Source organism: Miniopterus natalensis, chromosome 3 (genome assembly GCF_054644295.1).
Source record: "Miniopterus natalensis isolate mMinNat1 chromosome 3, mMinNat1.hap1, whole genome shotgun sequence".
Lineage (NCBI taxonomy): Eukaryota > Metazoa > Chordata > Mammalia > Chiroptera > Miniopteridae > Miniopterus > Miniopterus natalensis.
Window position 1 is genome coordinate 5,690,584 of NC_142083.1, and position 24,750 is coordinate 5,715,333.

General features: G+C 45.8%; 1 protein-coding gene across 1 annotated transcript in view; it reads right to left on the reverse strand.

Annotated features, from left to right (window-relative positions):
• GHR (growth hormone receptor) overlaps positions 1–24,750 on the reverse strand; it is a 186,232-nt gene that overhangs the window by 8,540 nt on the left and 152,942 nt on the right. The window contains exons 4-7 of the mRNA XM_087815278.1: positions 13,262–13,391; positions 8,405–8,577; positions 5,599–5,777; positions 754–919 (exon numbers count right to left, since the gene is read on the reverse strand). Of these exons, the coding sequence (XP_087671404.1) occupies positions 754–919; positions 5,599–5,777; positions 8,405–8,577; positions 13,262–13,391 (648 nt within the window). The remainder of the gene's footprint in view (positions 1–753; positions 920–5,598; positions 5,778–8,404; positions 8,578–13,261; positions 13,392–24,750) is intronic.

Genomic DNA, 24,750 nt, shown 5'->3' on the forward strand with positions numbered 1-24,750 from the left:
CTCAAGTGTTATTTAGTATCATCATGAATTCTGTCTGTACTGTAAGTGCAGGAATATAAATTTCACTTCTCTGTGGCCTGCGATGGTTTCATAACAAACCTCAGCTCCTCACACAGCCCCGTAAACCGTGTCCTTAAAGGAGATGAGCTGTAGCCAGTTCTCATTTGCCAGTGATAATATTTTATACACTTAATATGCATTGTTAAGCAGCCTTCCTAATTTCTGCATTCAAACACTTTAATCCTTTAACATGAATTCTCAGGTTTCATGTCTTTAAACTTGCATTATCTCTGTCTCTCTCTTATACAGGACCTTCAAATGGCCCATGTCAGTCTTGGGCACAGCTGGCACACTCCTTACTGAGCCTCCGCCAGGTAAAAGCCAGGCCCGAACTTTCTAAAGCCAATCAGCACCTGCGTCCGACTGCCTACGCTGGCTCAGTATTCGCCTTCCTCTTAGATGCCACACCCATCCTTACAGATGCAGAATTTCTTCATTATGCATTAAAAAAATTTTTTTCCTGATTATAAATGCAAACAACCCACTGTTGCATATTTTAGAATTAAAGAACATATGAAGAGTCACCTGGAATGCTGATACCTAGAAATGACCCCCATTGTTGAGCTTCCCCTCGATGGCTTGCACCTACCCAGGGCTTTCCCTGAGTGAAATAATTCGAGTGCTAAGCCGCCCCGCTTCTCAGTGGATAACACCCGCCGAGAGTGTGCTCGAGAGCCCATATTCCACCTTTACCTTCGTCACACGCCAGCGGGCTCATCTGGGGGAGCGAGACGACGAGGACCTCGCTGAACTCGCCGTATTTGTCCGAGTTCCGCTGCCTGGAGCGCACGCGAACCTCGTACTGTTTGTCGAGCCTCAGCGAGTACACTGGGACGGATGTTGACAGCACAGGGTCCATCTTTCAAGACAAAACACAGCACGTGGGGGTCAGAGTCAGCCCCCCACGATGAGCTCTGCAGGGGCTCCTGCATCTGTGTTCAAAACGAGCTCTGTGAGGCAGGCAAAACTTGAGAATGCACTGGGGGGCTTGCTACTTAAAGAAAGGTCAGGCAAATAACTTTACAAAGAATCATCTGTTAAATGGACAGCAGGCCTCAAACCTATTTTGGTGTAAACCCGGATATCTGACAGATGTGTACAGAAACGCAGCTATAGGTTTGAATTGGGCAGTCAAGTATTCTAAGATCAAAGCATAATAAAGTTATTATGGAAAATGACAGAGCTATGAAGTCTACAGATCTGTTGCCTACCCTTTGGCGTACCACAATTTTGTATGAAGACATAAGAACAGAGAAACACACAATAATGGATTTTCACCCCAAAACAAATTATAGTCATCCTTGGGAAATTCGGGGTAATTATCCATATAATCAGAGAATTTAAAAGGGTCCTAGGAAAATCATATTTGTCTTAATTGAACTTCCAGGTAATTCTATTGGAAGCAACTACCCGCATAATCTGCTTGTTCTAGAAGGCTCCAAGCCACCTCAAAATAGTCTGTTATTCAAAATCTGCAGAGAAGAGTCACAGGAGTGCTTGGTAATTAATGGTCCCACAACCCTTAAGGCCAGCATATTCTTTTACCTTCCAGAGAACATGTCCCTATCAAATAAGTAGACCCAGCTAATGAGCATGTTTTCCTCTAAGTCAAATATTCAAACTAAGTGCTCACTATGTGCTTTTCGTATGTTTTCTGGTAGAACACGTTGTTCCTGTTCATGAAAACCGGGAACACTCACTTTTTCAGGAGCATAGATCTTTCACATAAATCTTCTCCTAATTTGTTTTGCTAAGTCAGAAGCTGGGCCTTCCGTTTCTAAAACAAAGTCCCCTTTCACCTCAGTTGGTTTCTCCTCACAAAGTATCTCTTATTCTGCCCCCTGTGTGCATGGGATGGTAATTTTGCATCGTTTAAAGACACTTCTTAATCTATGGGAGATCTGCATGCCTAGAGTGGTTTTTAAAGGTAGAATTCTGCTTATTATTAAATAATTATTAAACTAATTATTTTTCTTGAAATATTTTAAAAGCCAATGTTTTAATTCCAAAAGCCCTAATTTCTCTGTTATTGTCATCGATGTTATTTCTTTACAGGTTTTACTAATAACAAAACCAGAAAGGGGCTCTCAGTGGTTCGACCCATGACCCCGTCTTCCCTCCACCCTCCACACCACACTCACATTTGCTCACACACCTCCTACCGCCACCTGCCTGAGAGGGAATGCCTGTTCTCGGCCAACCCTTAGTGTGCGTATTGCTGAAATTCTAAGAAGTCTTTCCTGGCACTTCCCCCTACTCCATCCTGCCAGATAATACACATCATATATTACTTCCCATGTTTCCCTGCTCAGGTTTCTGTATTAGACTGCAGATCCCCTGGGGGCAAACAATGCATTTATTATCTTCAGGTATACAGTGGGTGGTCCATACGCTGTAGATAATTCTATGCCACCCATTAAGTCCTGAAAAAAACCATAAATTCTTAACTTGGTTTAGCGGGTAAATAGTGTAAGCAACTACGTGATCATCAGTATTACTTTTATATTAAAAATGTATTTAATTTTAAAACAGACACACCACCACCAAATTCAATATTGTCAAGTGGTAACACTGAGGCAACAGACACTAGCTTTCCCTCCTTCTACTGACAAACCTCTCTTCTTTTTATGCTAATGACATTCATGCTCATAACAATTAGACTGTGAGTTTCTTCCAGAGAGAGGCCAATTCTTATGATAGGCCCTTTGACATTCACGACTTGTCTCTCCAAGACTCTTGCAAATGACCAAAGTTACTATGAATATATAACTTCGCTCAGAAGAGGTAAGGAAACTTGAACTAAGCCCTTCGAACTATCTAATGTGAGTTTTTAGCAGGTACAATGAATGCGACAAGGCCAAGTTGGGAGGCAGCTCTGAACGGTCAGTGACTGAGTCCCATGCTCCAGGCACCTTGCTCAGAAGCTCAGGGTGTGAGTTACCTGACTGTGCACGGCTGAGACACAACCAGGTGCCAGGGTCTTTCAGGCTTGAAACTATGATCAGAAAATGAATGAATTCTAAAGCTCTGATTTACTTCTTGGCTTTTACTAGTTCACCAAACGTTTTAGTCTCTGGATTCTTTGACACCCTTAAAAATGATTGTGAATTGTAAAGATTGGGTTGATTTGGGTTATATCTATCACTATTTATCACATTAGAAATGGAAACTGAGAAATTTAATAATGCTAATTTCAAAATTAAAATAATAAATTGATTTTACGGTAACATAATGTATTTTTATAAAAATTATTGTACTTTCCAAAACAATACAATTATAGTGAAGGGAGTGGCTTTGTTTTACATTTTTGCAAATCTCTTTAAGATCTGGCTTAGTAGGAGGTGCCTGTATTTTTACACATGCTTCTGAACTAAACCTGGTAGAATGTGCTGCTTTGGTTGAAGCGTATGGACAAAATCTGGTCTCGCATATACAGTGAGGAACAGGACAGATGTTTTAACAACTTTTTCAAATTGTGGCTACTCTTTCACACCAATACCCAAACTCAACAAGTGGCATTTTCTGAAAGGTTAGTTGTAATGTAGAATCTGAAACCGCATCGATGAATCTTTTGCACACTGTTACATTAAAACCCACCATTCCCTCAAGAACTCTGACTGGATCATTTCCCCAGCCAGATTTGGGTTACATTGTGCATTGATCATATGGAAAATATTAGCTCACTGGGTATGCAGACTTTATAAATGTATACATATTTTATTATGCAACATAAAAAAACCAACTTTTGCTGATAGTATCGCCATTGATCTCATCAGGAGTGTCTTCATAGACAGGGAAGCTATCAAGTTCATGGTTACATGAGAAAGTTTCCAAAATTCTAATTTTCCTTTGAAAGCTCAAATTTTTCCATTGGCAATAAATACCGCCAATTGGTTTTCTAAAAAAATGATGAGCTTACTTCATTTTTTTTCAAAAAATGTTTGCCAAATATTTGCCAACTCAAATATAAGTAACTATTTATGAGGTTATGGGTCTTTCTTTCAAGTAAAACTGGAGCTCCAGAGGCTGTTCCCTGCAGGAAGCAGCGAGTTCGGCTGGCAACCCAGCTGGGTAAATGCTCCTTTTCAAGACCATCAGGACCATGAAGGCAACAAAATTGCTTTATGTGGACTTTCCACGTGGCACACATAATATTAAAAAGCTATGCACTCAAAGGTCGAGCTGTAACAAAATTAATAATTTTCACAGCTTCATCAAGGGCGCTCTTATGTGAAACCGGCTCCCTCCTTCCCCCCGCGAGCGCTCGGTGGTGAGGAATTCAGTGACCAGCAGTACCGGTAGGTATTTACTGCCTCGGTTTGTGCTGAGGTGGCCTGTTTCCCAGACCATTCTCTTTGTACCATCAGGGCAACTCTAAACACTGAAAAAAGGAAATGACATTTTAGTATTATTATGAAAACAGTCTTGGCCCTCCAGGGCTCATGGCTCACACTTTGAGAACGGCTGCCCTGGGGTGCCCAGCACGCTGCCTGGTGCACAGTGGTTATTTCAACCCCTGGAGGCTGAATACATGTTTGACCAGCTTGAATTTAGAAAGTCTCGTCTGACTCAGCATCCAAACAGGCTTTTTTTACACCAAGCCACAGAATAGATATCTAAATTAAAATGATGCTGAAAACAGACTCTCAAAGCCCAATATTTAACTGTTCAAGCTGCTTCAAATTTAGCTTTCCTCAAGTGACAGAATCAGCCGCTTCTTCAGCAGTGCACTGAATGGACAGAGTCTGGTGTCAGAGGAGTCTGGAGTGAGGCTGTGCCAGCCGCTGGGCATGACTGATGCGAGGCCAGAAACCACTGGCCTTGGCCGGGGCCACGGCTGTGGTTAGACTGATTTAGAATTAGTTATATTGGGAGCAGCATGATAATCCTGTTTTTCTTCTTGTTGTGTGCCATGTGGAATTTATCTAAGTGCCCAGTTCCCACACACTTGGCGAGGAAGTGAGGAGTTCAGAGGTCAACCTGTACCATGCTCCTTGCAGACTTACAAACCTCTTAGCGTGATTGTCCCCTAAGGTACTTAACAAAATATCCTTCTGAAACCTCTAAAGGGCAAATTCCCTCCCTCTGTTCCCCTCCCGGAGTCACTTAAGAACTTATTTTAATGAAGCTCTTGTGAGTAGTAGCAGCTAAAATCATGGGAGAATATTTAGCCATAGCTCACTGTTGACCTTGATCATGACCCTTCCCATGTTTAGCCACAACCCCAAAGGCGGCTAAGTGGCTAAAGTATACAGTTTTGTTCTAAAGTTAAACTGCACAGCAAGGATGACTGGGGACATAGTTTCCCTTTCCTTCCAGAGGCTTCCATTTAAGCTCCATGTAAGCATCTGCTGTTGGACAGAACTCCAAGATGGTATTTTTCTGATTATATTGGTTTTCCTCAAATAAGAAATGATGGAGCACATAGCATGGGCATTTGGTATTAGGTCAAAAGGAAGTCTATGCGTGAGAGGGGGCGTGGAAATTAAAAGAAGAAAATTCAAGAGGTTTCCAGTGGGCTTTGTAATGACATCTTACCATTTTCCACTGGGTCTCGTTGGTCTCTCTGTATTGCAGCTCGTACTCCAGGACGATCCACCCTTTCTGAACATCTGCATTGGATGGCGGCTCCCATCGCACTTGGATATCCGCGTGGATCCCGGTCAGGCTGATGTTTAGTAAGGTCCAGTTGAGGCCCGTGGGTGGATCTGGTTGTACTGGGAGTTTCAGTGGAGAGTGAGTACACGGCCGATACTAACGGAATGCTTTTCCTGAAGAGACCATTTCACTTTATACACTTTTATTATTTGTACTCTTAATTCTTCCAATATCCCTATCAGTACATTCTCACTTTATAAGAGAGTACCACGTTTTATTTAAGGATGATCTGTGTTTTTAAAAGACACTAAAAAAATTCCTTTTCGAGTCTAAAATCTGATCTGTAACATTTCTTAAAGATCTGCCACATTTTGCATTTCTTTGAGCTCTGATAGAATTAATGCTCTGGGGTTTGGCAAAGGAATTCATTTTAACTAAGGAACAGAGAGAAAGACCCACGGGATTCAAACATGTGGCTGTTTTGTAACTAGGGGCAGAGGAATCTTTTTTCTTCCGAACTGTTTGGGGCCTGGGGCAAGGGCCTCGTCTCACTCATCGCTGTGTTGCTACCAGCACAGTCTTTCCTGACACTCAGCAGATGCTCCCGACTTCTTGTCTTCCCAGCAACATGTGATCATTTCTTCAGACCCACGGAGGAAGGCATTGTACTGCTCTCTCAGGTGGCAACAAGTCAGTGTTTTCTTTCATGTAACTGGACGTGAACCTGCAACGGTGTTTTGCTTGGTTTCCACTGATCTACTGCACAATCTTGGGTAGATCCATTGCGTTTTGCCTATTAGGACCACAGACGTCCATTGGGTCACCTCAGTTCCTTGTCTCTCTCACTCGGCTCCCTCCTTCCCTGCTACTGATGTCACTGTGCTATCACCATCTTGCCTCGACTGTCACAAAGTCTCCTCCCTCTGAATGTCTCGTCTGTGCTACCTCGATCTCCCCTCCACGCTGCAGCAGGTGAATTTCCCCGAGACATCAGGAGCATGCCAGGGGGATGGTGTAACCTGAGGTTAAGAGCATGGACTTGGAACTATCAGCTACATTCAAACCTCAGCTCTACCTTCTAGATGTCTGACCTGGGCTGGTCATTTATCTGGTTTGAGCCTCAGTTTCATCACCTGTAAAATGGGGGTGATAAGACCCTATCTCACGTGATTATTAGACCTGATCCATGAAACATGCTTTGGAAATGTTAGCAATTACTGTCCCCACATCATGTCCCTGCTTAAACATCCTCAAATGTACCCCTGGGCAGTAAGATGAAATCAGACTCCTTTGTGGGGTACACAGGACCACTACTGATTTCTGTGGCCGACCAGCCAAGGCTGCCTGACTGCTCCTGAGTCTGAACTTCCTGTGCTGTCACTTTTGGAACGCAGCAGTTGTTGGAAGGCACAGTCCATCTTGTACACCTGGCAACCCCCCTGGTGCTTGAAGAAGTCACTGGACGGTCGCCACCTCTGTGCAGTCCTTCCTCAGCCAATCGTTCACACCTTTGGCTCCCACCTTGGCTTGCTATGCTCCCACACGCCTGGAGTCCAGCACCCACTGTGTTGCAGTTATTATTTATTCAGTTATTCGTCAACAAGCCTGACTCCCCGACTTGACTGTATCTCACTCATTCTGGAGCCACCACACCCAGGCACAGTGCCCGAATCGTGACAGCCAGGAAAGGGGCAGGGCTGGCGACTGGCAGAGACAGGGTCAGAATACGGGTCTTGGCCCTGTGTTCTTACTACTACCCATTTAGCCACTCAACAGCTACCCCTGTGGGTGTCGGGACGTGGACGCAGCAGCCCCTCTACGCTGTGCGGCTGGGTTCTCTTTTCCGCTTGTTAAGTGCTCTCCCTCTGCTCCCTCAGGTCCTCCTGGACCTAGCTGTTCCTGCCTGCAGCTTCTAGCCACTTTCCCTGTCTCCTCCAGCCTGCTGATGCCCAGGAAGCCACACGCAGGACAGCCCATCCGAGGGACACTCCGGGAATATGCAACTAGTGGGCTTTCACGGAGAGATGTGAGGCACCGACGTGCTACTCAAAGTCCTTCTTTGATTTTTTTCTATGCAGCTGTTTATACTATTATAGTTTAAACATGAACATTCCAACTACGGCTGTTTGTTTTCTTTTGTTTTGTTTCCCCGGTGTCCACATGACGGGCGAGGGGTAATCTGCTTGGATCTTTCACTTAGCTCACTGAGCTGATGATCATCTCCAATGTTTGTCTTGAGATCTTATAAACATGTCTTTAAACTGATTTGGGCTGTTTTGTAAATGTAAAACCCCAGCGTTACTGTGCTTTGTGATGAAGGAATTCTAGGCTTTTATTTGAGCAATTGCAGAGATCAAGGCCAACATATTTCAGTAGCTATGACTCTACTAATCATATTGAGTGATTAGGAGAGAAAGAGTCTTAAGACTATAGTGAGATTGCCCCTGCAGCGGCACACAGAGCACGATTTGGGGGTTCAGCTTAAAGACCTCGAGGAAGACTCCACAGGCTCCCACTCTTCCCTTTACAGCCCGTGCTGCCGGATTCTCTTATGTGAGAGCCAACTTAAGTCCCTCCTGCCCTTTCCCTCTCGTTCAGCAGCTGATCTCACACCCAGCCAAGTAGACTTCTGCCCACCCCTCGAGCACAAGGACACGGTCTTCCCACACAAATACACTGAACACTGCAGCCTTCCCGCTTACTTAATCTAAAGCCATGTCAAGTGAAACACAAACCTGTGATTTACCTATTTCCTCGACAGAGAAGCACTTTTGATCCACGGTACCGCCGTTGCTAGTGAGTTTGATACAGTAGGGTATCCAGATGGAGGTATACGACGCATTGAAGTAACAGCTGTTTTCTCCCGCAGAGACATAGTCAGGGCATTCTTTCCATTCCTGAGTCCATTCTTGAGTGTTCCTGCAACGGAGGGCAAAAAGGGGTGAATTGCTCCAAAATCACGCCATAGCGCAAGTCAAAGCGAGGTGCCTGGCAGGCGGATTCAATGAACTTGAACACAAATATTTACGAGCAAATACATTAGTGATGCCACTTCCAAGTAGCACATCTGCAGGCATCGTCGGCGTCTGCAGGCCGATCGGGGGCGTCCGGTCCTTTGGCCTAAGCCTACAGTAAGACCACCTGTCCATCGACCACACGCGGCGGGCCGGCTCCTAAACCAGGTGCTTCACTGGTAGGGAGCTTATTACCTTCATTCTACAAATGAGGGTTCTGACTCTTCCAGAGGCCGAAAAATGTCCTTTGTTAAAAGACAACAGACGTTCAACTCCCAAACTATGGAGATTCCCAGAGAACTGTGAGTCTTTAGGCCTGGGTGTTTCTCCAACCCGTGGAGGAAGGAACCAGGGCATGCTGATGGTGTTCTCCAGGCTAACACTAAGGTGAGGTGGCCTTGTGGTGGAAAATCGGCGATCACCCTTCTCTGAACTACTGTGTCCCGCGTCTACCTCCCCACGATGTCCTATGCTTGGTAGAGCTTTCCTGATGCCTTGAACTCCTTCCTGTACTTCCAATTTTTTCTTTAATTATAGGAAGAGCCATGAGAGCATCTCAAACATGCTGGACATCCCAGTGCTATGCATCAAACATGAAACCCTAGCTTCTTCTCCCCTACCCCTGAAAGAGACAAAAGGCATGAACCCAGAAATTTAGAAATCTCTCCAAACCCAGAAAGCAGTTTTCTTTTCCATTTTTGTAGCTAGAAATGGACGTTTAATTATAGTATACAGAAAAAAAGGGGAAACAAACCGGCTGAATTGAATCAACATGTTTGCTTATGAGTTTTTTTTTTTGGGTTCCTCTACAAAGAACAAGTTCCCCTTTCCTAGATCTTGGATCAGATAAAAACAAACAAACAACAGAACAAACCACGGAGGAGAGACGGACACACGGAGACCACCGAGTGAACCAGAGCTGTGTCTTCACATGTAAATCCCACCACGGAGATATTCCCCTCTACCCTGCTCTACAGAAAGCACCGTTTACCCAGATGACTTCAAACCACAGCAGGGTATGTGCTGAATGGAAACGGGAGGCCAGGGAGCTTACTGTGGACGGAAGTCAGAGTTTGGGGAAAGGAAATTCCCTGGTCTGCTGCCATGGGGAACTGAACAAAAATGCAGAGCAATCAAACGATCTCCCAGACTCAAGCCCCCCCTCTCTGCCCCCTGCAGGAACAGAGCAAACTCATGGTAGAATGTGACCCAGCTCCTCCAAGTCCCGTTTGGCTGACTTGCCCACTGGCTGACTGGCTGGCTGACTGAATCCAGCAGGCCACCCTTGAGGTCCCACTATGCAAGCTCTGTATAAGCACTGCACCCAGCGTTAGCACTGTGCAGACATGGTGATTAATAAGCCTTGGTCCTTACCTTCAGGCTAGAGCAAGAATCAGAAATTACTATCTCAGTGCTCTTTTGGTCTCCTGCACTCATTCCATTGATATTTAATAAGCATTGATTATATGTAACACCCTGTGCCGGGCATGATGAGGGATTCACGTGTGTCTAAGAATTACTCTTGCCTCAGGGGCATGATTAAAAAACTGTATTATAAAGGAGGGTGGGCAAGTGCTCACAGGCAGTGCTCATTAGGTTCCCTAAGAGTTCATAAGAGGCAATGAGCGCTCTGGGTGTTCATGGAAGGCTTCAAGGTAGAGGTGATGTTTCTAGCAATCTTGAAGGATGGGTCAAGTTTAATAGATGGCAGTAGGGAAAGGAAAGGAGGGAACAGAGTGAGAGGCATTTAGGTAAAGAAGTATGGGTCTGAATGCGGTGAGGGGAGCAGGAGGCAATGAAATAATTGGGAAAACCTTTCTTAAATTAGAATTGCTGCTGAGGTGGAATGGTTCCTTACTCGCTTACACTCACTAGGCTATCGGCTTGAGAAGAGGGCTGACGAGTCAGAGAGACAGAGCCAGGGAATCTGTGGCAGAGAAAGTGGGCAGCAGGAGTGAGCCCGTGCAGGCCCAGGTGCTGGGGCTGGCAGGCCGGGTCCCAGGTCTGTGAGCCCCCCCCGGGGGCTACGGGGAAAGCAGGGCTCGGGAGGAAGGAAGGAGGAGCTGGGGAAGACACATGCTTCCTTCTTCCCAGCTGCTTCTCAGGCTGGTCTGTTGGCACCAGGAGGAAACTTGTGCAATATCAGCGGGTCCTTGGGACAGCTGCTCGTCAGCTGTTGGGAGAGCTTGGAATTCAAATGGCAGAAACACCAGGATCCGAGACGGAATCGTTGCTTAAGTTCTGGTTGAGATTCTTAAAGGTTGCATACCCTTGGATGAGAGGAAGGTTCATCCCGATGGGAAAAAAGTGGGCAGAGGGGAGACGCAAGGTGAACTGCGTGTGTGTGTGTGTGTGTGTGTGCATTTACAGTAGGAAAAAGATTTTAAAGCATTAGGAATAGGTGGGTCATTGAACTATAGTACGGTTTATTTTATCTTGAGTTTCAAACTAAGTAAGAGTACGTTAAAGAGAATGATTTAACAAGATAGCCGAGGGAATGAGGCTTTCATATAATAGTAGGGGGACAGCAAATGTACTTAGCATACCTGATGGTATTCAAGTTAATGCTGAAATGTCCTAAGGATGTAGGCCAGTGCTTACCAGGTCTGGGTTTGGTCTAGAGGGTTAGCTCTGTGTGTTTCCCGTTTCTCAGCTTTGGTATGTCAGCTCCCTGTCCCCCATAGAGACTGTCCCAAAACCCCTGTTTACATGATCTCCAATCCATTAGCTCCAAAGAGCAAACAACTGAAAGTGCTCATCTGATCCCCGATGGGTCAGGAAGAGTTTCTTCCAAACACAACTCCCACCCCCACCCTCATTAACCCAAGTTGAATTTTTCTTTAAGTAAATATTTAGCATTTACTTTTAAACTACTACATTTAGACAAAAATCCAAATGGACTCACAAAATACTCTATGCCTGCCTTCCCCAGGACGAGCGTCTATACAGCTACTCTCTCCCCAAGGTAAGTGCTCAAGGCTACTCTCAGTCATCTCCTGAGACAGGAGAGAAAGCTAGAGATGATCAATAAAAATCAGAGGAAAGAGCTGAAGAAATGCTTTCCACCTACAGGTAACCAATTGGAAAAAAATAAAAATAAAACATCATTTATGTCTTAAGGGCAACTGTTCTCATTCCTGCTCCGCTGTGGGGTGGACAGCATCACCGCGTACTGACGAACGCTGGCCTAGGAGAACGGGTCCGGTCCCACTAAACTTGCATCTTGCTTAGGTCTTCCTTGGGGTTTGAGTGGGAGAGGGGATGATGGAATGCTTGGGCCCCAACAATTTTTTAAAAAAGCATGAAGGTAATAATGTAGGAGTAAATAGCATTGGATATAATGTCAGCCAAGGGGTAGGAAATAACGAGTTGGGTGGTGATTCTATTGAGGGACCTTTGTTTCACTGTCCACTGTTATTTTAAAGGATTGCTGGCAAAAATAGAAAAGCACTACAGTCCCTTATTGAATTAATTAATTTAACAGGAACATAGTCTATTTTCTACATAGAAACAAAACAGTCTTTTAAAACCTACATCTTTTCAAAACACTCCTATGACATCCTACCACAGACAAAGGAAAATTCAAAGCCCTCCCATGGCCTCCAGGCTCGTCACAGTCCGGCTTGTCGCTCTCCGACCCCTTCTCATGCCACTGTCCCCATCTGCTACCTTGCGCCATCTGTGCTGGCCTCCTGCCAAGCTGGCCTCAGGACCTTTGCACTTGCAATTTCCCCAGATGTTCATAGGCCTCTTGCACTTTATTACGTCTCAGCTTTGATGCACCACCTTAGAGAGAGGCCTCCTATAACCTCATTTAAAATATCACCCAAACTCTGTGTGCACATGTTCACGCACACTCACCCATAATTTCACGTCCACTTGCACACTCATGCACTCACACGCCTGTGCACTCACGCCTTCACACTCACCCTCAGACACTCTCATGCACACTCGTGTTCACAGAGTGCCGACACTCCTCTTTCTGGCTTTACTTTTCTTTTTTTGGTTAATCCTTACCCAAGGATATTTTCCCCCCATTGATTTTTAGACAGAGTGGGAGGGAGGGAGGGGTAGGGGGAGAGAGAGAGAGACAGAGAGAAACACTGATGTGCGAGAGACACATTGATTGGTTGCCTCCCACATGCACCCCAACCGGGGCTGGGGATCAAACCTACAACCCAGGTACCTGCCCTTGGCCAGGACTTGAACCTGCAACACTTTGGTGTGCGGGGGCGATGCTCTACCGCTGAGCCGCACTGGCCAGGGCATGGCTTTACCTTTTTTAAAAAACCATATTACCAGCTGACATTTTACTTTGCAATGTTTTATTGTCTATTCTCACTCAGTGGAGGCGAACCTCCATGAGGCCAGGGACTTTATCTGTCTGTAATCACTGCTGTACCTACCTCCAGTGCCTAAAACAGTACCCAGCACACAGTCAGGGCTCCCTTAATAATCTTTGACTAAAGGAATGAATGAAAACATTTAGATATCGGAAGAAACCGTTTCGACTCCCACCGCCGCACAGACTCGGTACACTTGAACCAGAAAGTGTGTGGAGATAACGTCAGGAAGCACAAAGGCGGCACCTTCTAATGTAGAACAGCTGTACGTGTCCCGGGCTCCCGAAACCGTGTTGAACCCCGTCTGTCCAGTGGCATGAAAACGTCTCCAGTTCAGGCGAACGGCACTTGGTGAACCTGGGCGTCCCAGAAGAGTCTGCGGAACAGAAGGAAATGGCAGGGCATGAAATCAGGAGGGTAACGGTCTCAAGGCAGCTCACGGACAGTGGCCGAGAAGAAGCACTTCTACAAAGGCTGTTTCCTAAATCACACGTTCAGAGCGTGGTGCTTGTCGGTCATTTCTCTGTCAGCCCTGGATTCCAGGGACAAACCTTTTTGCTCTGACTTCAGACATTGTTTCTTAGGGCCTGTTTAAGAAACCAGAGCTAGAGAGGAGGACCTGGGAACAGGCAGTTTAATTGGAAGGTGACCCCAGGAACTAGAAATGAGGGAACGGGGTTGGGGAAGGGGAGGGAGACCAGCTGATACAGTGTGGGTTACTGAGCTGGTACCAAAGAAGCTCCCGAGATCCCGGTGAGGTTGCGCCCCATGGGTGTCCTAGACAGGAACGAGAGGCTGTGTTTACCTGCCAATCCCCATCGCCCACTGGCTGAAGGATGCCCTGGAGGTGTCAATGCCCATGAACTTCTTGGCTGCACCTGCACATGGTCTGAGTCCTCCCCTGACTTCTCAGAAACCTAGGCGGGCACCTGAAGTGAGCCCAGCCATGTGCAGTGGGAGCAACTGTCTACCAGTTGACATTGGTGGGCCCGAGGGACGTGGCGTGGGGACCACAGCATCCATGACAGAGCCTTTTCTTTTTATAGATTTTTGAATAAAAAGTCACTTACGTTTACATTCTTTTAAAAGACTCAGCCAGTAAGCTCATTAAGCGGAGGTCGACTCTAAAGGACCTACGCGTACATATGGGTCAGTTCCATTCTGGGGAGCGGAGAATGCCTCCGGTACGCTAGGGTGTCGGGCCAAGCTCTCTGCAGCTGAGAAGCCTGCGGCTGTGGACCCGTGAGGCACAAGTCTGGGGCAAACCGATGTCGTATATGAGTTTTCATTGCTCTTCGGACTTCTGTGGCCATTTTGGAGATGCTCAAGTTTCTTTCCTTTTTCCCCCCTTGTTACCTGATTAGTCTTCAATTCAACTGTAAACTTAATACATTTGTTCTCTGACCTAAAACTCTCATTCTTGAGCAATAGGGGGGCTCTCAATCTTAAAGTACCTTTATAAATACCTCAAAACTTAATTTAAAAATAAATAGTACACAAAGAAACACATACAAATTCTAGATTCCAAGTTCTGGGTACATATCTGGTGTCCTGAACCAAAACGTGGCTCTTTTCCCCTTATGAGTCAACACACTCATAAGGAATGTTATGTTACAGGCCATCTGAAAGAATCCATCATCCAGCCATCCACTCAACAAATACTCAGGAAGACGTCTATTTTGTGCCAGGCCCAGCTCCAAGAACAGAGCAGGAGATGAAACCGATACCGTCCTGGTCCTCGTGGAGTTTCCATTGCACTGGGGGCCATGGGAGGGGGGATCTGACATGAAAAACGACGCAGGGTGAGAGAGACGCTGAGGCTGGGGGATGGGCCCCACCTTCCTCCCACTGAAACCAGACTGCTGCAGTGGAGAAGCTCAGGCCGGGAAACATGTCCTTGTTTGAGAACCATCTACCCTCCATAGTCTGGCCACAAGCAAACACATCTCAGGAAACCCTGAGTTGCAGGCAGATAGGTTCTTTGTCCTGGGAGCATGTGCTGGGGGTGGGAGAGTGTTTTTCTTAATAAAATTCCATGGTCCTGCTATTGTAGAAATATCCCTTTTCCTGTGTGAACCAAGAGGCGCACGAGTTCTGGGGGCCTGGATGGAGCCTGCCTAGGTGTCAACACCTGAGGACCCTCGCAGAGCACTGCAGCGTAGCAGCCCGAGTGAGCTGTTACAAGTGAATTCAGTGGGAAACCTGTGTGTTTCCTTAGACAGCATCTGTTACACAGACAGTTCCTGCAGAAGGTTCTTTTTTATTAGCTGACGCACTGAAAATGATATTTTTTGTTCCTTCCAGAAAATCAGTGATTAGTAAAACGTACTTAAACCACAACTATTTTAATGCCTGCAGATTTGAGGAGAGAGAGCATTTCACATCCCGATGGCTCTTTCACATGAAGGTAAGAAGAGAAAATGCAGGGGGGGGGGGCTGGGTGGAAAGGTGAAGGGATTGAGAAGTACAGAGTAGTTGTTACGGATGAGTCACGGGGTGTAAAGTCCAGCACGGGGAACGCAGTCAATATAGTGTAATAATTATGGGTGGTGCCGGGGGTATTGGAAATAGCGGGGGAACATTTTGTAAAGTATATGATTGTCTAAGATAGTCTAACCACTATGCTGTACACCTGAAACTAATACAAAATAATACTGAATATCAACTGTAACTGAAAAATAAAATTTTTAAAAAGAGGAGAGGAGCTCCACTGCATTACAGAGGGAGAGACCTGTGTCCTGCTCCTGCCTCTGATGCTCTTTGGCTTTGAACTTCCCAAAGCCGCTGGCTGGGGCAGAAGGAAGGAGAAGGGGGGTGGAAGGGGGGGAGGCTGGAGGGAGAGGCCGGCTTCTCCAGGCTCCGGGTGCCCTCAGCGGCTACCTGCCCTCGCGGGGAGGACCTCCATCTCTCCCTGCCCGTGGACCACCTGCTGTCAACAGCCCCGCACACATGTGATCACGCCTGAACATGGGCTCCTGGCGGGGAGAGGGGCGTGAAGGGACAACCACACCCTCTGACCCAAGCGTGACTTGACAGAGCACCTGGGCATTTCCTCCGAGCTGGGCAGCAGAGGGTGCACTATTTGGGGAGAAAGAAAGCAAAGCCATCGTTCTTAATATGGTTAAGAATCACAACTTGTAAAGACAGCCTGAGAAAAAACGTTATAAAATAGATAAATGAACTTGAAACATGGTTTTAATTCTAAAAAAGGAAAGACAATGATAAGACCAGACCAGAGTATGGGGGTTCTAGGTGCTTGAAAAACGAAAGAGGAAATATTGTAATGAGAGAAAAGCAGGAGGCTCATTTTGGGGGGGATCTGGGTTCTGCACAGAAATCTGCATATGCAGCCAATCTAGGGTCAGTTTTGGAGGAGTTGCCCCAGCAGGCTCACCCCCCCCCCCCATGTGGGTAAAGTGGTTACCGCTGAACACAAGCCAGAGTGAGAAAATAGTGGCTGTCGGCTGAATTGCTCTCATATGCTCTGAGGATTGCACAAGCACCCGGGTCCGGCCAAGTGAGAAACTGCAGCGTTCCTTCCACAAATGATAAACAAGAGGCGTGACTCAGAGACGGTCCTTCCTCCACTCCAGGCCTCGCCCGCCCAGGCTCTAGGGGAGCTCTGGGGGCTGAGCAGCCCGAGGTGTCAGGGACCGACAAGCGCCTGTGGATACAGCCTCTACATTTGGGTAAAGCAATAGTATAAAGCAGAATATTCATGATCCTGGAAGGTTTGACGAGAGGATGGGAACACGCGGTTCTGCCACGGTGGGCAGAAGCCACTGCATTCAACACCGAGGAGTTTCCAAGTCCCCTTCTCAGGCAAGGACAAGATGCAAAGGGACTAGCAATGTAGTAACAGCAGCTAAGACTTCTCGGGGGTGACCAGGTGCCAGGCACCGCCCTGCACATCGTATGTATCAGCTCCTTTAATTCTCACAGCTACAGAGCGAGGCGGGCGCCACTCTTCTCGCCATTTCAGAGATGAGAACACTGAGGAACGGAGCTAAAGTAGCTGGGCTGCTAAGAGGGGGAGTGCTCACCCCAACCAGGCAGCCTTGCTTCAGCATCTCAGCTAAGCCAGGGCACTCGTGGCTTCCAGAGCCTGAAGGTGACCCTCGGGAAGAAATTGCAGCCCAGTGTGCACAGAGTTACTGATGTAATAGATCTAAAAATAAACTATCTCAAAACATACTAACCCTTCATGCCTGCAGCGAGCCCTGATCTACTCTATTTCAGCTTATCAAGGATGCTGCTCACGACCTGGAGAATCGATTTACTAGTGGGTCACCACTTTCAGTGTGAGAAACACTGTACACAGAGTTATCCTGCCTCTGGAAGTTGAAAATTAACATGCAACACCCTCAAAGCAAGGCAGGAACATTTCCTTTACCTAGCAGATCATGAGATGATCAACAGAATCAACTGCATTTTCCAGGTAACAGAAACTTAACTTGAAAGCCTTTTTCCCCCAATATATACGAAATGGTTTTTTAATCATTAAAAAAGTCAGTCAAATGTCATAGGCCTTTTTAATGGCTCCGCCAGGGGACCAGGGGTTATTATATTGAACTGTGACATCGCTGTGCGTGGGGCTGCCAGGGGAGGCCTCCTCTTGTCCCCACGTTAAGAAGCTACACTGTTTGGCTGGTGATATTCATGCTTCACTTCAGCTTTATTTACTCCACAAGCAGTTTCTTCCTGGGAATGAGACAATTTATTAAAAATAATAACAATTCTCCATCTTGGGAGTTGCCTTGATAACTGATTAAAGTTGCCGGGAAATAACTTGATGGTAACGACTGGGAGCTCAGATTCTGGGGCCAGACTCCTGGGTTCCAGCCCCACCGCCATCACTTACAACCTGTGTCATCTTGGGCCACGTACTTGACCTCTTCAGTGTCCTTATTTGTGAACCCGGGACCAATGACAGTGCCTCACAGGATTGTGAGGATTAAATGAGCTACACACAGACGTAAAGCTCTCAGGACAGTGCCTAGTACCGGGCACTCGTTATATAAGTGTTCGCCGCTATTTCCTCCTCGCAGTCAGCTGTGACTGTCAACAACTGTGTGTTAACTGCTGCTACCTAGGAAGCGCGATGATGGACACTGTCAAACCCGAGACCCACCCTCATTTCCCAGGTTACGGGGCGAGGCCAGGGGTGCTGGCTGGAGCATCGAGCGGGTGAGGCGGCCCTGTGACAGCAGGCCCCTCACTGTTCAGAGGGGATTCTCTAGGGCTGTGCTCTACGTGGTCATCGCTATCAAAGTCCCAGTTCTAGGTCACTGGAGGATGTCGCTGGATCATCACACACTGGCATAAAATGTAAAGAATCCCAAGCAAAGGCCTTCCCTGTGGTTCCCGAGAAACAATTAGAAGGAATGCTGCAAGTCTAGGGGAAGCTCACGGGCAGGGAGGAGACAGAGCAGCGACTCAGCCCCATGAGGTTCTCGGGGACAGTCAGAATGCTGTTCGCTGCTCTCCCTGGTGACCTGGGCTCTCTGGAGCCGCAGCAGGAGCTGTGGAGGCCTCTTGGCCATGACCTTTTCAGAGGAAGCCCTCTGACTGGGAAGATGCTGAATTGGAGTCAGCGTTCCAATTCTCTCACTAATAGTCCATCCAACTGTCCCACCCAGAGTGAAAAAAAGCAAACATAATAATTTAAATCCCCAACCTCCTCTCCTCCTTGCCTGTCTAAGCTTTTTCTCTGCTCAACAACGACAACAACAACAACACACCTTCTGTTTTTTAGTCCTTTGGATTTTTGAGGGGGGTTCACATCTGACATTTCAGGTTTCAATTAATCAAGAGCCATTTATGCAGCACCTATTATGTGTAAGACACTCTTCTGGGTGTGGTGGGAATTACAAAAATAACGGGACGTGGGGATCCTGCCTTTGAAGAGCTCTAACCCGGCACAGAGATGACGCCTGTGCCTGTGAGAAGAGCTAACAGTAAGTTCACATAAAGAGAACTGCTTTAGGAAATCAGACGTGGGCTACTAAGCTGAGGGTGGAGGGACAGAGGAAGGTGTCACAGCACAGTCAGGACAGGGCGACGAACTCAACCCGGTTTGCTGTGATGGGGAAACACTGATGATCACGGAGCAGACGCCACCTGGGACACATCAGTGGCTAAAGACAGGTTTCTTCACCCTCGCAGCTGCTGAGTTAGGATGTGCACCCTGGCGATCTGTGCGCACGCTAGAGATCCAGAGGCCTGGATGTGAGGCGCTGACTGCCAACTAAGGGCTCTTTCTAACTGGACCAGTTGTTCTCAGCCCCGGGGATCTAGAACCAGCTACGTTACACAGACCTAATTTAATTAAATTGGAAAATACCTTACACACTGTTATAGGCTAATTATATCTTTAAAAAAGTAACACGATTCTCAATATATTGAGTAAAAAAAAAAAAAGACTGGGGTGATGCCTGGGCATTGGTGCTTATTTATTTTGAATTCTCACTCCAGGATATTTTTCCCATTGCTTTTTAGAGACAGTGGTACTTTTTTAAATGCCCCAGGGAACCCTGGGTGCAACCGGGGTTGAGGATCTCTGATTCAGAACAATGAGCTTCTATGTTAGAGTAGTACAATGAATTCTTAAGCAAACAGTGCACTGAAAGTCCCCTCAAATACCGAGTCCTGTGGAAAACAAACCAAATAAGGGTTAGCTCGCTGAAGCAGCATGCACTGACCCAGGGGCGGGGCGGGGTGGGGGAGCCGGACCAACCCCACACAGTGAGGACGCTGCGCGTGTCCATGCTGGCTCTCGAGAGGCGGTGGGTGGGGTGGGGGAGCTGGACCAACCCCGCAGAGTGAGGACGCTGCGCGTGTCCATGCTGGCTCTCGAGAGGCAGTGGGGAGACAGCACAAGCCCCCCTCTTGAGGGTGATCTTCCTGGGTCTCCCAGGAAGGGTAGCCTTCAATCCCATTTGTGTGGAGCAGAAGCACATGCTCCCCAGCTGCGTTTCAGAGGCTCTAAAGTTGCAGTTTCAAGTATATATGGTGGAGAGAGTGCAGCTGCCCCAATTGTGGGAGTCATGGAGGTGTTAGAGTCCTCGCTGCAGACCCCAGGACCAGGATGGCCCTGTGTCAGTCCACACAAGAGAACAGACATGGCTGCCTTTGTGGGAAACGAACAGCTTCTCAACAGAACACATCCCACCAATCCCTGGCATTGCTTTCCTGCGGCGGGTTTCCTAAGCCCCCTAGGTCTTCATTCATCCGTTCTTTCTGGAACTCGTTGTTGGCAAGATCTGCATGTTTTGGAGAGATGCTTCTCGAAATTTAATGTGCTGTGTAGCATCACCTGGGGATCTTGTTAAAATGCAGATTGTGCAGGTAGGGTCTGAGATTTCTGTACTTTCCGTAAGTTCCCAGATGGTGCTGATGCTGCTTCTGGTGACTACAGTCTGAGGAGCAAGAATTTAGATCCTTGTGAGCTGTCCAGTAAGGGAGCCACCAGCCTTGTGTGTCCAGTAAGCATCTGAAAGTGGGCTAGTGTCACCAAGGAACTGAGTTTTTAATTTATTCAATTTTAATTAGTTTAAATTCAAATTGAATAATGAAAACTGCAAATATTTCCCATTAAATATAACCTAAGTGTTTTTGTAGGTCTACGTTTCACTTTACTGAAAACTTAGTGTCTCAACTGGATGTGCTGTAAATGTAAAATACACACTAGATTTAGGAGACTAGGAAAAAATCATGTAAAAAAACCTCATTAATGATGTTTTTGTTAGATTGATTACATGCTGAAATAATATTTTGGATACATTGGGCTAAAAAGATATGTTGTTACAGTTATTCTTACCTGTTTCTTTTACTTTTTAATGTGGTTATTAGAAAATTTTAAATTGCATATGTAGCTCACATTAAATTTCTATTTGACAGTGTTGGTTTAGATCAGCAATTTTCAACATTTTTCATCTCATGGCACTCATAAATGAATTATTAAAATTCTGTGGCACGCCAAAAAATATTTTTGCCGATCTGACCAAAAAAAAGGTATACCTTTGATTGATTTACAAAAAAAAAAAAAAGTACTTACCTACTCTTTTTGCTCCACAGTGACTTTTTAAAAAACTAGGTGCCTATACTTGTATATAAAGATTTCTGGTACCACGAACTAACCGATCAGACACAACCTTATTGTGAGATATGACCCTCATTTACGTGAAGCAAATAGGAAACGCATCCTTCTTATCAGAACCATACCTATTCCCTGAACAACAGTGCCCATGGAAACGAGAAGCTAACAGCAGTCTCTGCCTCTGTGAAAGGTTCAGTCTGGTCAGGGAAATACGAGTTACACGTATGAAAGGATCCAAAAACGAAATATTTTAGGATATACTGTAGTAGCTGGATAGAACTGTATAAAGAAAAGGTATGAGTTATAATAGACCTAGAACACTTCGTGGAGAAGTTCCTATGAAACAAAGAGACAGAAAATGGAAGCACAGTGCAGGAAGTTGATCATGTCCAACAGGTAACAGACTCCTAACTTGGCCATTGTGAGTTAAGAGAAGAGCTAGATGCATACTGGTGAGTATCTACTTATCCATGGGTGGAGAACATTCCACTGGACAACTCAAGAAAAAAAGAAAATAAATTCATTGTCTACATTTGCCTCTCCCTCATCCAAGTCAGAACTTCTGCTCACTTCTAACCATAACCAAAGATAGATAAACACGTAGAGTTAGAGAAGCAACATTTACTTCAGACATAAAAGAGGATTCTGGAAACACAATTTTCTACGCATAATCAACCTATTTATTACACTAGATGGCAGCAAATAGGTATCTAGGTATACGGTCAGCTAACTAGGAAATTGAAAACAAAACCAAGCCACACAGAGATTGGCCCTAAGTCTGCCTGAACAAAGTGGAAGTTTCCATGAGTGTTAAGCTCTTGCATGCTCTCAATGAGTCTTGAAGAAGTTGTGGTTCTTCTTACAGGATTTTTATTGAGTTTCCTCCTTATATACAGTCAGGTGCTAAAAACTGTGGCGAACTGCTGCAATGTTGGATTGTACAACCACTGACTTGTGGGCAGGTGGGGCAATACTTTATGGATTTCCAGCCTTGTTTTCCTGGCCATCAGAGGCAGTGTTAATCAGAGGACTTTGGATGCACAGCAGTGAAAGGACTAGCCTGGGGGATGTTGCAGGATGTGACATTGGGACTCACAGGAGAGAAAGCAGCATTAACAAGAGCAGGCTGTGAATGCTGGCAACAGAGGCATTTGAAACTAAGAAAGATGAGAGGCTACGTAATCACAGATAGGACCTAACCATTACCTAGGTTACTGCCTTCACAATGGACCATGCAAGATGATCCCTTGGGGAATGAAAAGGAGACACTAAAACTTTTGTCTCTATGTGTTCTTTATCTAAACTAGGAGAGAAATTAAGGTTTACTAACACTGGAAGTGTAGAGTCACAAGGAGCCTTCACTCAGCCTGTGTGTCAGAGTCACGTGTCACATTTGGGAGGAGAGGAATTCTGCAGGATGGGGGAACCCGAGTTCTGAGGGGTAGTTCACAGTCCCTTCACTTGTCTCTTCATTTACCATGTTAGAGCATTTTTACAGGTTCTACATGGCTGATTTAATAGGTAAACATTATGATATGGTATCCTAACGAATCACGATGTAACAAACAAATGGCTTAAAAAAGTCACGTAAAGAAATCTCACATTGAAGGTGGTTCTAATAATATAAGCCCACATCACCAGTAAGGAATGGCTGAGCTGGCACTTTCCTTACCCCTGGAATAAGTTTTGACTTCCAAGATGGGAAATTATTCTGGAGACTATTTGAAATATAGCTTGACACCTACAACAAATACTATTCATTTTCTGAATCTCTAACTTGTTATATATTGTGCTGTTTTCAGATATGAGACTGAGATTGTAATTAAAACCAAATATTGAAATAAATGTAACATAGACCCAACCTTCAAACTGTGTTTCATCAACTGCGGGCTTTTCATAAACTTTGGGCATTAAATGGGACGTCCTCTCCAAAAGAAGGGTACTTCCTCAAACACACTGCAGGAGGTATTTTGTCCCATCAAACATTACAATTAAAATATTTTATAATATCGGTCAGCTCAACTTTATTTAGATTTTAAAATTTGTATTTTTATGTTTTATGATGAACAAAATATATTACAGCATTATACATGCATAGAATTTACAAATATGTAAACATGTATATTGTGTGTTCAAAAATGATTTAACTAATGGACATAAAATTCAAACTTCCATGACCTGTGACTAAACAAATCCCTTTACAAGATGTATAGAACGAAGGGAGATGGTTAGGCCTGCCAATGCCACCACTTGGCATCAATTCCCAAATTCTTATTACTCAAACTCTGTTCCTTTCACGTTACCTGTGTCCCCCCCGCCCCCCTCCCAAGATTGACTCACCAGGTACACGTTTAGCTGCACTGACCAGGGCACAGGCCTGGGCTCCTTACCCTTTCATTCCTCTCCAAGTGCCTGCAAACTTGGAGGCTTGCTCTCCTGAAAGCGCAGAGGTAAAGCAACAACAGAGAGGAGGCATCTGCCCATCAGATAAAATGCAATTATGTACAAAGGAAGGACTTGGATATTAGAGCAGAAAGATACCAGAGGATAGGCCAAGTGTTCATTCCTATAATTAAATCTTTCCAAGTGAACAGTTGCAAGTGAGAGAATTATTAAAAACGTGCTCACTGTTTGGAAGTGTACAGGAGACTGAGGAATGGCTTAAAAATAAAAGGTTGAGGTAGGAATGAAGAAAACAGTCTGGCATTTTGGAGCAGGCCAAGGGGAGTTTCCCTCCCAGATAAGGGGTTTCCATGGCCTTGGCGGTTCTCTTCTATGTTGGCTCCCCTTTCTTTGCGGAGCTGGGCTGAGAGGCCATGGAGAGTGGTCTGCATGGACTCTGCTTCAGAAGGCACATCCCTTTCTCCAGGCCAGTGCTTCCAAAGTGTGGTCTGAGGATCTGCTCTGCCTTTGCCAGGACCCCTGAGAGCTGGACAGACATCCAGGTTCCTGCGCTCCATCCCAGACCCACCACACCAGATTCTTGGGAGGGACTTGGGGATCGCTACTTTTTATTCCCCTAGTTGATTTGTATACTTCTGGGTCTCAACTCTCAGGAAGGATGTGCTGTCTGGTAACCAGAAAAGGAGCGAAGACAAGATCGGAGGTTCTCCTGCTGGCCACGGTCACTGAGGGCTCACATTTGAAAGACAGTATTGTGTTCACATTAACTTCAGTAAGATGTAAGACAGCTTCTGGTTCATAAAGGAAATTAAACACTCAAATTGAATACATTTGAGGAAAGATTGTGGAGTCCTCATCTTGAAAGGGACAATTTATCTTGGGTCTTTTGGGATGTGGCTTTGCTCACGTGGGGCTCGGGGCAAGGGGTCAGATTCCACTCACGCTGCATCCAACTATGTTCCAGAGACACATACAGTTCATGTTCCAGGCAACCACAGAAGGCAGTGTCACCCCCACTTTGTAGATGGGGATATAAAAGACTCTAAGAGACTAAATGTCTTACCCAAGTTCATTCAGCTGGTAAGAGGCAGAAGTAAGACTGGAACCAGATCCCCGAAACTCACAAGCAGGGCATTTTCAACTGCCCCTCTAGTTCTAAAAGTCAGGGTACCATTGGTGCACTGATGACAGAAAAAGTATAGAGGAAATAGGGAGAGAGAGCAAAAGGCTAGTG